We start from the raw sequence: 15,074 nt of genomic DNA on the forward strand, positions 1-15,074 counted from the left end.
CCCCTCGGCCCTTTGTTCTCCTCTCGGTAGGCACCTCACGCTTCGGGGGCTTTTAATGGAAACCCTCGAAGACCCGGCAACCCTGGGTGGGACACCAGGCCTCCTGGCACTCTACGGATTTGTCTAGCTTTCCCGGCCCCCGAAGGGCTCCGGGCAGAGCTGGAAGCGCGAGTGCGGGATCCTAACCCGACATTCCCAGAGGAGTCGCCTCTCGACGGGTGCGTTCCTTCCCGCTAGGCCGGGGCTCGTCACGCCCGAGAGGTGTGAGGCGGGAGACCAGGGCAGGAATACCGGCCAGCGAGAAGACAATGCCCGTCACGACCTCAGGAAAAGGAGATTCTCCGCACTGGGGAGAGGAAAGCTGCGGGCTCGCAATCGCCCCCGTCTCTGAAAAACGGGGAGGAAAACACCCCTTTAGGTGTGCGCTGGGCTCCGTCACGCTTCACTCCAGCCTTCGGGCACGGGTGGAGGCCGCCGTCGCCCCTAGGAAATGTCCCCCGCCCCGGGTCGAGGGGCGAGCGGAGCGGTCCAGCGGGAGTGGGGGAGGGGGTTCAATGCCCCCGACGGGGAAGGTTAGGGGAAATTTTGAATTTTTAAAAACCGCGGTTTAAAAATGACCCTGCCACGTATACGAGCCAGTTGTGACGTTCAGCACAACGTGCTACTGAAATACCAAAATCCGCCACCAAATGGCGGCTCCTGCAGTCTGCTGCACTGATAAAGAGGACTCGCCCGGCGTCGCCCATTTTAGGCCGCTTTCACTTCTCCGCCGTTAGCCCGACTCCCCTTCCCAAGTCGTTCCTTTCCCTCCCGGCTTTCGGGTGCCAGTGGGAGGCCCAGGTCAGATAAGCGTTTATACCCTGGGGATCCGGCAGGCGCACACTCTGTAGGAAACCGGCTGCGTCCCCGCGTCTTTCGGAGGCGACATCCCAGCCTCGGACCGCCAGCCACTCTGCCCGGCCGGGGGCGCGAGGGTGCCAAACCTCCCAGGTTCGCCTGGCCCCGAGACCTATTTAGGCATCGCCTTTGGGTCTTCAAGGTGTGGTCCTTTGCCCAGATCTTGAGATTCCTGCCGAGAAGCCACCCCCTCCTTGACACTGTCACCCGGCTAAGTCCCAGGGGATTGGAGCCATCGGCCCTTCCAGTCACCGCCTTCGAATCCCGGCCTTCGGGAACCTTCAAGATGGCAGCTTTATGTTTTGTTAATAGTCCGCAGTCTCTCCAATAAAAACTCAAACTGCAAGGGCACCTCGTTTTTGAAGGAGAAAGGGCATAGGATTTGAAGCGGGAGGAGGTGGAGGGGCAAAGCAAGGATGCGCGTCTGTGCGCTTTACGAGCGAAGCCTCGGCCTCCCGGGACGTGGGCCCGTTGCCTACCCGCGCTGAGCTCGAGGCCCAGGGGAGCCGGTCGCCGAGCCTCGGCGGCCCGGCCGACCCGCCGATGTCTCGCCCAGTGGACGAGCCTTCGGCAGGAAGGTGGCCACCTTCTGAGGCCACGCGTGTCCCCGCCGTCGCCGCCCCTTGCCACAGTTTCCGACTTTGGCGAAAGGACTTATTTTCGCCGCTTCCCAAGCCGATAGGGCCTGAGAATCTTGCTTTCAAATTTGGCGGGATCCGAATCCTCTGAACCCAGGGCGGCGCGAGGCGAGCGGCGCACGCGCAAAATGGCCTCCCGGCGCCCCGCCGCCTCGGCTCGCGCGTAGGGCCTGGCGGAGCCCCCGCGGCGCCGTGGTAACCGGGGTCTGAGCTGTAGCTCTTTACACTCCTCCGAGAGCGGCTAGTTAAAAAATAAGGACAGGGAGAATGGCGGTTTCCCCCTTCACCTGCCCTTTTGGTGAAGGCTCCCTGACCGAGAAGACAGCGCGGCCGGGAAAGGGAGGTCATTTTCTCCAGGCGGTCGTTCTGTGCCCTTTCCACGCGGCACCAGAATATAAGAGGACTTCCCTTTCTTTCTTTTTTAAGCCGTTGCTCTTTCCACCCCAATCACCCTCGCCCCCCGGTTTTTCTTCCAAGCCGCGCAGTGCGCTCCTGTCTTCGGCTTTGTGTGTGTATCTTCCACCCTTGGGGGCATTTAGACCAAACACTGTAGTTTCTGGACAGATTTCTCAGTCTCCAGTAACATCTTTGTCCATCTCGGTAACGTTCTCATTCCTTCCATCTCAATTTTCCACGCGTTTCCCGAGTACCCTGGTCCGCAGTCCTCCAAAGTCTCTTCTCTCAGTTTGAGTTCTAGCTAACTTAGGGGGGACAGAATTGTGAGCACCAAATCGGCACCGAACTTGAAATCATGTTCTCTGTGAAGTTTGGATTTTATGATGACCCAGCAATCAGAGCAAGAAGTAATATTTTTATTGAAATGTAGGTGACTCTGAGGGAACGACACCTGCTATTTTTTAAAGTTTTTTCTGATTAGTCTCTGGAAGGTATATTTTAAGAGTCTGGAAGAATGGGAGTAATTTAACTCATTGGAAATTTTATTGACTGCTTACTGTTTACTTGGAGGGTTAAATGAAATTTTGGGATGAGTTTTCCACATGAGGTTGAACTTCAGAAAACTCACAAGGATCCTAGAATAGGTTTGCAGTGATAAATGACTTTTGATGTCGTCGACTTGATGAAGAAAAGGTTGACAGTGAAGTCTTCATGTGAGAACTCTAGAAATTGCACACTAAGAAAAAGAAACTGGTGCAAATAAAGGAAATCCGTTTCAAGAACCAAAAGAAGAAAAAAACGTTAAAAAAATTAACTGCGGAAACAGGAAACACTCGACTGTGTAAACATTTTCGGAGACTTTCATAATCAAAACTGGACGATCTTGAGATTTGCAAGGAGATCCACAGGCTCAAGGTATTCGCGGGGGTATTTCCCAAATCTGACTTACTAGGCGGTTCTAATATGTGTTACTTTCTCTTTCTTGTAAAGGACCTATCTGAACTCTGTGGTCCCAGTTTAATACAAGGTTTTATTTGGGAGGAGTCAATTTTTTTGGAGCGATCTTAGAAATAACCACCTGCTGTGCTATTCATTTTATACTTGAAGAAACATCCTCAAGTGAAATGGCGCTATCTAACCCAAAAGCCTTACGCAGGAGCTGCCTTCTGTGCTCTTTGCACATCAGATGTCTTTAAAATACATACTGTTGTTAAATAGGATCATCTTAAATGTAATTTCATCAAGACCTTAGCTTTGGCTAAAATGCGAGGAAGAATGCATGAGGGAAACAAGCACCGTATCTCAGAATATGATCTAGCCTCCATTTCATAGAAGCACTAGACTAAATCAGAATTCCCAACTTTCATTCCAGGGGCAATGAGAACAAAAAAGATATATTTACCAAACCTTTAAAATATAAAAGAAATGGGGGGGGGACCCCACTTTCATCATCCCAAGATTCTAAGACTGGGTCCCATGTGCAGATTGTTTCTAAAATTAAAATTCCATCCCCTGAAAAGATGACCATAAGCTATTTTTAAAAAACCAAACATCTACATTTCTTGTTGGCCAGTGGAAAGCAGTATTTCACATGGGTTCCTATTGAGATTTCACAATAAAACTTGATCTTGATAGGCCTATGCCATGTGTCTACTGAAACTCCAAATATTGGGAAAAGAATGAGGAAAGGATGTAGGAAAGCCCCTGCGAGCTTACTCTGCAAGTCGCATTGTACCTCCAGAAATCCTAACATTTGCACCTTATGAATATGGAAACAAAGCAATATGGTTGGTAGGTTAAGTCAACTGATGGGGCAGCTTCTTTTTTCCCCCTCAGTGCAATTAACGGCCGGCAATTTTAAAAGCAAAAAGTACTTGTAAAGTGGTATGCATGTGTAAAGTAAGATAGATCGCTATTTACACAGCAGTAACCAGCCTCATTCTTTTTGCATTTAAGCTAAAATCTGCGAAATCAATTTAGGCATTTTCTGTGGAATATTTTGTTAGCACTAACTTTATGATACAGAATCCTAAAATACTTTACAGCAGCAAAAGCCGAACTTAAAGCCTACTTTTCATGTACTCTGCTTTTACTGCTAAGAATTACAAAGTTAACACCTTTGATATGGGTTATTATAAGATTGAAACTTTTTAAAGTGGTAGCTTAGCAAAAGTTTTAAATCTTGTCAAAACTGTGAAAGCTGGTTATGGGAGAATGCAAAACATTATAATCTTTCTTCTGCTTTATTAAAAGACAAAGACATTTTAGATGAAATATCCTTTAACGCTTAAGAAATTTTCAAATGGAGTAGGGGAAAAATCCTTTCGAACAAAATAAATGCATGTTTTCAAGTATGGTAAAACAGTGTTAAGTGAGCCATAAATGCAAGATCTGATTTTTAATAAGCAATTTCAAAAATAAGTCCATCATAAAAAGGTTGAGATGTTAAGTCTTTTAGTTCCATGTTGATCTCACAACTTGATTTTGTGCAAGTCAAGTGACAGGTCCACTAGCATTTGAAGTTTTTAGTCTTTGAAAAATATTTTTTCATTCTTTATATACATACATGATCATCCAAAGTAAAACTATCATTTGAAACTTCCATCAACTAACTTTTCTTTCTTAGATAACATCATGAAAAACTTGAGAAGCCTAGAAAAATGAGTTAAATTCACCAAAATTGGCAAACATGGGTAACTTTTACTTCAAAGATTGTAGAGTAAATAAACAGATACATCTTTCAGTTGGGCTTTCAAGCAATTATACAACAAAGCACGGACTTCTTAGCAACATCACTATTTAAGACAGCAATGGATTCTCTTTAGTTTACCTGTTGTAATCCACAGTAGGGTTTCCAAAACTTCTGCACATTGTGCTTTTCATATCAAATTTTTATTAAAGTCTTAGCTATTTTCTAAATGAATATCCTTTTTATTGGATTTTCCCAATTACAAATGAGATTTAATTTTACATCTATAATTAGAAACACTTACAATGGTACTGTACAAATTTAGGTCAAAATAAAAATATATGTATTCTGTGGTTTCATAAAACTTTACTGTATCTTTAAAGAAAGCAGAAATAACAGCAATATATGTAAAAGTAATGATTTAATGACTATAAGCAAGACAAAGCAATAGAATTGTGCTTCTTTTGCAGACTGGGGACAATGAAATGTTTAGCTACAATTTTCCCATACAAACATGAAACGATATTCATATAGAATAAACACCCTCACAAATAACTGATGGGTGATGAACACACACCAAGTTCGACCAAAGCAAAACACAAACTGAAAACGGTTGTGGTTATTCATATTTTAAATTCAACATGTTCACTCTATTTAAAAATTAATATCTGGAGAAGCTAAAAATAAATTGCTTCTATTTCAAGATTTTAGAGAGAGGGCATATGTCATTGTTTATAACTGTAAAAGCAACCCCTTAAATTTGAAGTAACTGCTAAACCACGTTAAAATAATTTTAGATAAAATGCCTTCTTCCAGCAATTTGCTGGTTTACTTAAAAATTTGTTTTAGAATTATAGTGAGCAATATGCACTTTAAAAACACATTCATTCCATCAAAAGCAATAGGAAATGAAGACACTGTTTCCAAAGTCTTTAAAGTTTTTCTTTACTGCAACAATTAATTTTCAAAGTAAACATGAATTACTAGAGAAAATCAGTACTATGATTTGCCAATTGCTTCCAATGGAATAGAATTTAGAATTAGAGATCCACATTAAAAATGTTCTATGCTGATAAGGCTCAAACATAGGGTATCTGCAAAGGTCGAACCAGTTGGGAGAATTTTAACAACCATTTCTGAATGCATGAAACACAATATTTTCTTTATAGTATTTATAAATATATCATACAATACTGTTTCCTGTTATGTCATATACCAATATGGCATTGTACAACAAGCATAATGCCATCTGATTCTTACAAAAGTGAATCATTTAAACAAGTCAGTAAAATAAACGGTAGTACCCGCTTTTAGGCATACAGATTGTAAAACTGAAGTTTACTATCCTTTGATCGGTTTTGTGTAGCAACAGAGAAGTAAAAATCAAACAGGAATCAAAATGGCTAAATATGCAGTAAGTTGTTATTCACAGTGACATGGCTACATAGAATGCATTATTCTATGCATATTCTTTCTGTTTGTTGAATTTCAAGATAAAAAGCACTTGTTTTCTACAGGTTCACAAAACAGCATAATAACAAGAACAATCAAGGAGAATGTAATGTAGGTGTTAGTTGAGATTAACAAACTATGGCCCAATGTTTATATCCACTGCAGAATTTTTCAAATCTGAACAATGGTTACAGAAACCATTTCACATCTTGCCTAACACACAGAAAAACATCTTGCCTGCTTTCTCAGAAACCAATTCTTTAGAGGAACAATCTTTTCCATTAACGTCCATATGAATATCACATCTAGTCCATCTTTTATAGCCAAATTTAATGTCACTACAAAAGAAAGCAAATTGGACGAAAGTCACATGTATTAGCATCTCTAAAGCTGTAATGGCATGAAGATATCTATATAAATCGGGGATTTAAAATTTTTTTTCCTTAAGAGTCTCAGGTATCAACCAGATGAAGTTGCTGATGACCCATTTACTGATGATTTTCGAGGTCTATTGGCAAAGGAAGGTTGGTGGTTACCGCTGGGGCTGCTGCTGGTTCCATTCATAGTGCTGGAGATGTGAGGGAACTGAGGATGAGGAGACTGAACGGGAGTGCTGGGACTAGGCAGACAGGAAGAGGTGGAGGGAGCACCTCCTGCGGGGCTATTGGCCTTGTCACTCCCAGAGTCACTTTCCAGTTCTCCAGCATTTGTCAGTCCATCTCTCTGGTGACTCATCTTCATTCTTTTACAAGTAGGTCGAACTCTGTATTTCAAAGGAAGTGGACCATTCTACAAAGTGAAAAGGAAAAAAAAAATCAGTCCTCTTTAAATACAGTTTACCACAATACTCTCGGAGTGTTAGTTAGGCTACTTACCCTTCTCCAGGTATAAATGTAGGCAATATCCATTAGTGTGTAGTAATCCTTTAAAGGTTCCTCTTCATACATGACATCAATCTATTGGAAAATAGTATTTCACTTACTAAGTACCATGAAGAACAAAGATAAATCGAGATTTTTTTTTTGTCATCTAAATGCAATCCAAAAAAGCTTTAACAAACATTCTCTTCAAACATCTGGACAAGAAAAGACTCCCTCTTGACACTTCAAATGAGGAAAAATATTCCCTGAAATTACTAAGGAATTTGTTTTCATAGCATAAAACAAAATTCATACTAAACATTTTAAGAGATAGTTCCAACTAAGTTCTAAATTTAAAAAAATCTGTTGCTTTTTTAGGGTTCAGAATCCAAAAAGAAAAAAGTCATTGAATTAAAAAAAAAATCCACATTAAATGCACAAAAACCATAAAGTAGATACCTGGAAAGTATTAGGTATGTCCATTTTACTTCTGAGAAACTTTCTTAGGTGCATCACAGTCATTGCTGCTGGGCAACGTAAATATCTTTTATCATTCACCTAAGAATACATTTAAAAAGTTATTTTTTAAAATTCCTAACTTTTGGGTAAGAAAAAAATTTCCATTAGATTGCCTCAATATGATAAAAAGTATGAATACCAAAACTGAGATTGACTAAATTCTCAACTATACTTTGAGTTTACTATTATAAATACAAAATAAGGTGATTGCTAATATAATAAGAAAACTTTAAATACATCAAAGCATTAAGCATTAATTCTTCAAAGCATTTTGTAAGAATAATCATATATAAAGTAAATTCTATCTACTTACTATCGCATATAAATCACTCTTAAACATCAAATATGATCATTTTCTCCCATTTGACAGCATCATCTGGCCTTAGAATATTCTAAAGGGCAAAATACACCTTCATAAAATCTAGAATCCAAACAATGTTTCTTCTGTTTGTTTTTGCGACATGGAACATACCTCCTCCTTAGGTTTCTCCTTGTCTTTGTTTACTTTCCGATCCAATCTAAGAAACATAACTTTATTAGTGGAACAATGCATCTATGAACAGATTAGCATAAAACACATTTCCAAAAGAATTTACCTGTTCTGGTCAAAGAATTCAATGGATAAGCTTATTATCTCATCATCAGTTATAATTCTCTTATCTTCATCTGCAACTTCTCCTCTATCTTCATTAGAGCCATTGGCAGCTATAAAGACATTTTGAAATTCGATTTTAAAATTAAATATTTAATTAAAATATTACAGATGTAGGAAAATGGAAATGGTACTTTAAGTTAAATTCAATTTTAATATATTATTGAATAATAAATTCTCCCTCCAAATAAAATGTCTTTTCCCTCTCTAAAGAGTTTACCATCAGCTGAAGGATGAGCTGCATAAAAATCCCTTCTTCTCTTCATTTCATCTAAAGGGGGAGGGGGGAAAAAGACTTAAACATTTGTTATAGCAGGTAAACCTGATGAAATACTTTGTAAAAATTCATTTGTAAGCAAGTTACTCACTTTTGAAAAGCCCTGGAACTAATTTGTATACAATATCTTGGAGAGTTTTATCTGACCTGAAAAAGAATTAGAAAAGTAAATCATTAATTATAATGGCAAAATTTTAAATGCTCATAAATTATTACAGATTCTTTGTTTTTTTGTAGTATTTTACTTGATTGTAAGAGTGTACATCAGTAAGATAACAATTATGAGAATAAAAATTCTTTAGCAGTATCTTTTAAATCAATGGAAAAATACTTTTACATTCATTAAAAAATTCTTCACATTTCACTGAATCAAGAGAAGTATGCCTTTCAAGTTACTAAATTAGCTAATATGAAAGAGAATAGAGAGAAGAAAATGGAAACACTTTAAAACACACTCATTCCTGCCTGTCATAAACTCAGTAAAGCAATGCAGAAATGGAGAACTAATTCAGGTTTTAAAAAAAAAGTTTTTTAAAAACCTTTAAAATCCACTTAAATAATACCGAACTTTGCTTAAAATTAGTCATCATTAAAATGTCGAGAAATGAAGAGCAACCTACACAAAACACACACACCAGGTGGAGATTCAACGGTAAATTTTGTGTGAAGAAATAAAACAGGGTAACCTTCACTAAATTATGCAATTCCAATAACAATTAGAGACAATAATTTTAAACCTTTTCTTACCTTATATTCAGTAGTGGTCTGGTTTTGTGAACTTGGACATCACAGATAGGACAATATTTGCTGGTCTCCAAGTAACGCACAATACATGTTTTACAGACTAGTAGTAGAAAAACAAAGTTTTTAAGTTTAGAAATTAGATGCTAAGCAGTGAAATTAGGGTCAAAAATGGAGAACTAGTGGTAGCAGAATGCTAAATGTCAAAAGGTATTTCCAATGAACTCAATTAACATTCTTGGAACACTTATACATTCCATAGTTACACCTTTAAACTATGCATTAACAAAAATTAACCAAATGCAAGAGTAGAAAATGACTCCATCACTTTGTACAAACATTCTCAAGGATTGCTGGAATTGTCAATAGTTTTCAAACGTCAGAAAGAAATGTGAAATATACATGACACACACAAAAAGGTCTAAAACTTTGTACTTACAGGAATGTAGACATTCTATTATGGTTGTGGCATCAATGAAGTACCCTCCACAAAGCACACACATTAGGTGGGGATTTAGCTCAGTGATCTTGATTCTAGTTGTTCGATGCATTTCTGCTTGATAAAGTATCCTGCAAGACACAGAAATATTGGCCATAATCCACAGAAACAGAAACGAGATTATCTCCCAACTTCTAGTAACCGAATGCTCTGAAATGCTGAGTTCATAAAACTCGTTTTAACACTGTACAGCTGGACTGTCCCAACGTTTTCTACAGAAGGAATTTACTAATCAGACCTGAATCAATTATAGTCAAATGATGAAAAAGGATTCAACTAAAGTAACTTCTGGTCCCTCAGGTCATTCCAGGAGGGAGAAGAAAAGGTCTGGGGTGGGGGCTGGGAGCTGAGAATATTCGGGTCTCTTTCTTCCATTCCTCCTCTAGCCTAGCAGCCCCCCGGCTGCTGCACACGCCACGCAGTCCCAGCAGATATTTACCAACCGCCAGAGCTTGTTCCAGATCTCCTAATTTACTGTAAAACTTCCTTATGGATCTTCAATCGAAAATCCGGGAGCATGCCCTGGCTTCCCAGGGGTTCTTGTTGTTTTAGGCGGTTCCAGCAACCAGAACCTGGCACGTTTTCACGCGATACAAAGGGAAAACAAATTCTGCCCTATCTGCATCCCTGGCATTTCCGGAGCTGGGTGCTGGGGCCGCAGGAGCACCTCCAGTCGGCCTCGAGCTGGGGCCTGAGCGCGCGGACGCCCGGGGGCCGGGATGCGAGGGGCGGATCCGGCGGCGCCCGGGGCTCCGTCTCGCTCCGGATTCGGAACTCGCCTCTGTCGGGGTTTCCATAGCAACTTACACTTACACTTGGCATCCGGCCACCGCTGCAACTCCGCGCGAAGCCGGGCCGAGCCCGGAGCTCCGGCGGGCGTGCGGGGCGGCGGGGCGGCGGCGGCAGCGGGCGCGGGGGAGGGGCCGGCGCGGCGCGGGGGCGGGGCTGGCGCGGGGGCGGGGTGGGGTGCGGGCGGCGCTGCGCGGCTCGGGGGTGGGGCAGCCCCACGAGGCCCGCGGCACTGGGGAGCAGGATCCCGGCCCGCGGCAACCGGGCGGGCAGCCTGGGGGGCCGGGAGCGTGCGAGTGGTAAAGGAGAATGCAAACCGCACTCGGCCATTTCGGACACTCTTGGGGGCCTCTTTCCAAGTCGACTCGGTGCGAAGAGCTTCTTTCAGATCTTGACTTGGTCTCTCCTGTTAGCAATCACTAGGTCAAAAATTTCACGAAGGGACCTTTTGAGAACTGCCAACTGTGCACTTAGCCCGAAACCGTCAGGGCTCAGATTGCAGAGATGTTTATTGAATTGGACCTCTTTAAAGCTTTCGTCTCTAGTATGAAGTTTTCTTGCAGATTAGATGAGCGATACAAAGTTTTACTAAGGCTAAAAAGTGAAATCTGTTTTACAAGAAGACAAGGAGGGGGCAAAGCCTTGTGTTTTATTTGAACTATGCTGGAGGCAAGACAAACTACTTTAATCGGTACGGTAGTGACAATATGTAAAGAACCATGTGACCAGTCCATTCCCAACGCTAAATCAACACCTTGTCAACCCAGAGCAACATAGGAGAGAAAAACAAATGTCATTTTCTCAACCTAATCTCCATACAAATCCCCACACGATGGAATAATATTCCCAAAAGATACCATATATTATAGAAAAGTCACGGTGGGGAACTGTCAGCAACAATACACCAGCGGACAATCAGGGAAGTCAATTATTTCGTGTAGTACTCTTGAAAAATATATTTCTTACCCCCACTTCAATCATTTCAGAACCTAAAATAGGACCAAGCTTCCAGACCTGTCTGAAGTACATTCTCAAAACCGCTTTCAATAGAAATCTAGGAACCTTTGAAACTTGGAAGATGCAACTGAAGTTTTAATTCTTAGGGAATTTTAATGAAGGAAATACCAATCAACATACCTCAATGGCTGAAACTAACAGCTTCAGAGTAATAAAAAAGGTAAAAACAAAACAAAGTCTCTTTTATGAAAGTGATCATAGTGGCAACTGGCAACTTCAACCAGAAAACTTCATGTGTGATTCCTCAGTTATCTCTGGATTACTTGTTTACAAGACTATTGTCAACATATTGTTAAAATAAATCTAAGTGGAGTTGCAGAGGAGTTGTGGGTGGAGCACTGTCCCTAAAGAGTAGCAATATTTAAATCCATGTGGTTGACTAAAGACAAACTTTTTTAAAGAAAACTCTCCTTGTGAAACCACAGGACCTTTCCTAGAAAGGTAGCAAGGTGATACTTATGTCTCCTTGTGAAAGCATATCACACTAATGCCACCGAACATCAAGTTTAGGAAGGGACTTCAATAAAAATAGCTGTCTTTATTTCTCCACTGCACAGAAAACACCAAACACAAATACAAATACACAGGACAGTCAAACCTCAGTGGAGAGTAATCTACTGGTTAGCTCTTAACATTTATGTCACAGGTACTTGACTAAAACCTTTCCAAATTCATCTTAAGTCTTAATTCACACAACTCTTCTAACTCAGTTCTGAAGAATTTGGCCACAGTCCTATTATCATCTATAATGCTAGTAAATATCACTTTGTTACTTACATAAAAATCAGTTCTTTATCTTTTTATACAACTTGAAAGTCCTGGCAACCTAAGGATGACTTCCAAAACGTCTGACACGCTTGACAGATTTAAGAAACAATCTCTTGCACCTTAGAAATGAAAGCCTTTCAGGTTCCAACACAGAAAACTGCCAGGCAGGCAAGTAAAAATGCACCAAACGTACCACAGTAAAAATACTCAATAGTTAAAACTTGCCATTATAACATACTCGGTAAGGGCTGTCAGTTTAGTTGGGAGGCCTAACACCAGTAATGTCAAAATGAAGCAAAACAGAAGCAAGTTCTCATGTTAACAATCAGCTTGACTATTGCAATCTAAGAAATGCAAATGAACTCCATAACCCCAGTTGGGGTTCACAGCCCAGTAGAAGTATGGGTAAAGTTTGGGTTAACTTGCCTCCTAGGGAGAATTTTGCCTAGTTGGGTACTTAATGCACATCCCAGAACTTGGTGGTATAGTACTAATGAATTTATCAAGTACAATTAAATGTGTGTTTTTTTTTTTTTTTTACAAAAGCATATGTGTGTACACACATGCATACGTAGTGACTTTTATATGGCTTTAAAGATACTGTTACTAGGCATATAATTTGCACAGGTAGGTTATTTCAAACACCTTTGCACTCTGGGGCAAATGTATGGGAATGAACTCAAATATTAAAAAGTTTGTAAATTTGTTCATAAAATCAATCTCTAAGGGATAATGATCGGTCTACTTAAAATAAAATTCAAATATTAACATAGTCAGGTAAGTTAGTATATACTGCCAACAATTTGCATTCTTAACTTTCAAGTCTTTACTATAGCTTACAATGTGTTTTCAGAACTTGAGGGTTAAGGTTCCTATAAAATATATGTTGAATACTCGTAACATTCTAGGTACCACCAACCTACTCTTGGATTTGGATAAACATGCCCAGAATTTTGCCTACTTTAAGAGAAGGGGTTAAAATACATACCTCTCTTTCAAATATTGGACCGTGACCACTAAGCCCACTAAATCCTTTTATTGCAATTGGGAATGATCAAAGTCTCTCTACTTGTTTACTTCCAATCATTAACTGTAAATTTCTGGGGAAAAGATCATGCTATATCGCTGTCAAACCCAAAAGACTATGTAAACATATGTAGTCAACTTTTTGGTGCTCCTTTTCCAAAGCATCTCTTTACCACATGACCTATGCTAACATTTAGCAAAACCTATAAAACGCAGTGGACTCAAGTCATGGTTCTAAGTGCACCCCATAGTAGAGGTTGAGAGAAAAACTGCAGTCACCGAGGAGGAAAAACAGAAAAAGAGAAAAAGAATGGGGGGGGGGGTGGATGGAAACCTCTTGCAAGACTAACGTCCAGTCACCATCATCACTCCAAAAAAAGCTCCAAATTTGAAATGCCCACTTCCCAGTGCGCACGTCCCAAGTACTGTTTAGAGAACTTATCTAAGACTCCCAACAAATAACACCTTGAAAACTTTACCATTTTAAACACAAATGCAGGAGACCTTGGAAACAACTGGGAACCGCCATCTTACAAGCCATCCAATTTCACACAAGTGTCCCTCCAACTTAAGTTAATAACATTTTTGTTTGAGCTCTTTCCAGTTTAACATCCACCTTGGCGGGATCGCGGCCCCCCACGTAACCCGTCCCTATAAAATGAGGGCATTCTCTGGATGTTTAAACCCCTCAAAAGCCCTTTCTTCGGGAGAAGAGGGAAGCCACTTGACCCGAGCAGCTCCCGATTTCAGGAACCCGTCCCCGTTTCATCAAAATCTACCTCTCAACAAAGGGCGCCGTGGCGGGGAGAGCCGCAGAGACTGGAAATAGAAGTGTTCTTCTCGGGGGCCATGTGCGTCGCGAGGGTGTAGAGGGGCGCTCGGGGGAGAAAGGAACTAAAACGTGGGGCCGCGCGCGGCGCGTCCGGGGCTGGAGCGGGCGGCGGCTGGAGCGGCGCCGAGCCCGGCTGGCGGCGGCGGCGGCGGCGGCGGCGGCGCGGCGCGGGCTGCGGGTCGGTCCCGGCGCCGCGGGAGTCGGCGGGCGGCGGCGGGCGCGCGCTCGCGGGCGCGGGCGGCGCGCGGGGCCGGGCGGCGCGCGGGACCGGCGGGCGGCGGCGGGCGGCGGCGCGGGGCTCGGCGCCCACGGTGTCAGCGCCCTCCCGGCCGGCGCGGGAGAGGCGCGGGGGGGGCCGCTCCCCATCCACCCGCGGCCGGCCCGAGCCCCGCGCGGCCCCCGCCGCCCCCCGGTCCAGTCCCGGAGGCGCCTCGCCTTCTACGTACCCGGAAAAAGCAGCCGGCGAGAGGCGATCGAAGCGGGCGGAAAAGACAATGAAAGTTAAAAGTCGTTCAGCAGAAAATGAATGTGAGCCAAGCGGCCATCTTGAAGCGAGCTGCAGACGCCGCTGTCAATGGGCAACGAGCGCAGCCGAGAGGAGCCGCGGCCGCCGCGCTCGGCTCATGCTGCCTCCCGAGCCCGGCCTCCTCCTCCTCCTCCTCCGCCTCGGCCTCCTCCTCCTCCGCGGCCTCCTCCTCCTCCTCCTCCTCCTCGGCCTCCAATGCCTCCTCCTCCTGGGCCTCCTCCTCCTCCTCCTCCTCCTCGGCCGCCGCCGCCTCCTCCCGCTCCGCACTCGGGGGAGGGAGCGCGCGGAGGGGGCGCGATCAGTATTATTCTGCGGGGCTGGGAGGTGTTTCTAATCCGGATCGGGGCTCCCTCGCCAACATCCCCATTGTCTCGCCCCGATCTCTGCCTTTAATACTACGATTATTATTTCATAGTTGCTGTGGGGGGAGGAGGGCGAGTGGGGGGCGCCGTGTGTGTGCGTGCGGAGAGGCGGGGGGAGGGGAGAAAGGATGAGG

At 43.0% G+C, this 15,074-nt stretch overlaps 1 protein-coding gene across 7 annotated transcripts; it reads right to left on the reverse strand.

Moving 5' to 3' along the window:
- Window positions 1–4,155: 4,155 nt before the first annotated feature.
- Window positions 4,156–15,058, reverse strand: BMI1 (BMI1 proto-oncogene, polycomb ring finger). Of its 7 annotated transcripts, none has more exons than XM_045874297.3 (10): window positions 14,499–15,058; window positions 9,561–9,691; window positions 9,128–9,224; window positions 8,472–8,527; window positions 8,324–8,398; window positions 8,048–8,156; window positions 7,924–7,969; window positions 7,392–7,490; window positions 6,948–7,028; window positions 4,156–6,861 (listed from the first exon to the last, which is right to left on the reverse strand). In XM_045874297.3, the coding sequence occupies exons 2-10, from the start codon at window positions 9,670–9,672 to the stop codon at window positions 6,532–6,534; spliced, it is 1,005 nt and encodes a 334-aa protein (XP_045730253.2). In that variant the 5' UTR covers window positions 9,673–9,691; window positions 14,499–15,058; the 3' UTR covers window positions 4,156–6,531. The 7 variants fall into 7 exon arrangements, with proteins under 7 accessions (XP_045730253.2, XP_045730255.2, XP_064448049.1 ...); XM_045874299.3 differs by having other exon boundaries at window positions 8,324–8,374; window positions 14,499–15,055; XM_064591979.1 differs by lacking the exon at window positions 14,499–15,058 and adding an exon at window positions 14,000–14,153.
- Window positions 15,059–15,074: the final 16 nt, after the last annotated feature.

This window comes from Mirounga angustirostris, unplaced genomic scaffold, assembly GCF_029215605.1.
Source record: "Mirounga angustirostris isolate CCGP_5_RB_7025 unplaced genomic scaffold, mMirAng1.0.hap1 SCAF_5, whole genome shotgun sequence".
NCBI lineage: Eukaryota > Metazoa > Chordata > Mammalia > Carnivora > Phocidae > Mirounga > Mirounga angustirostris.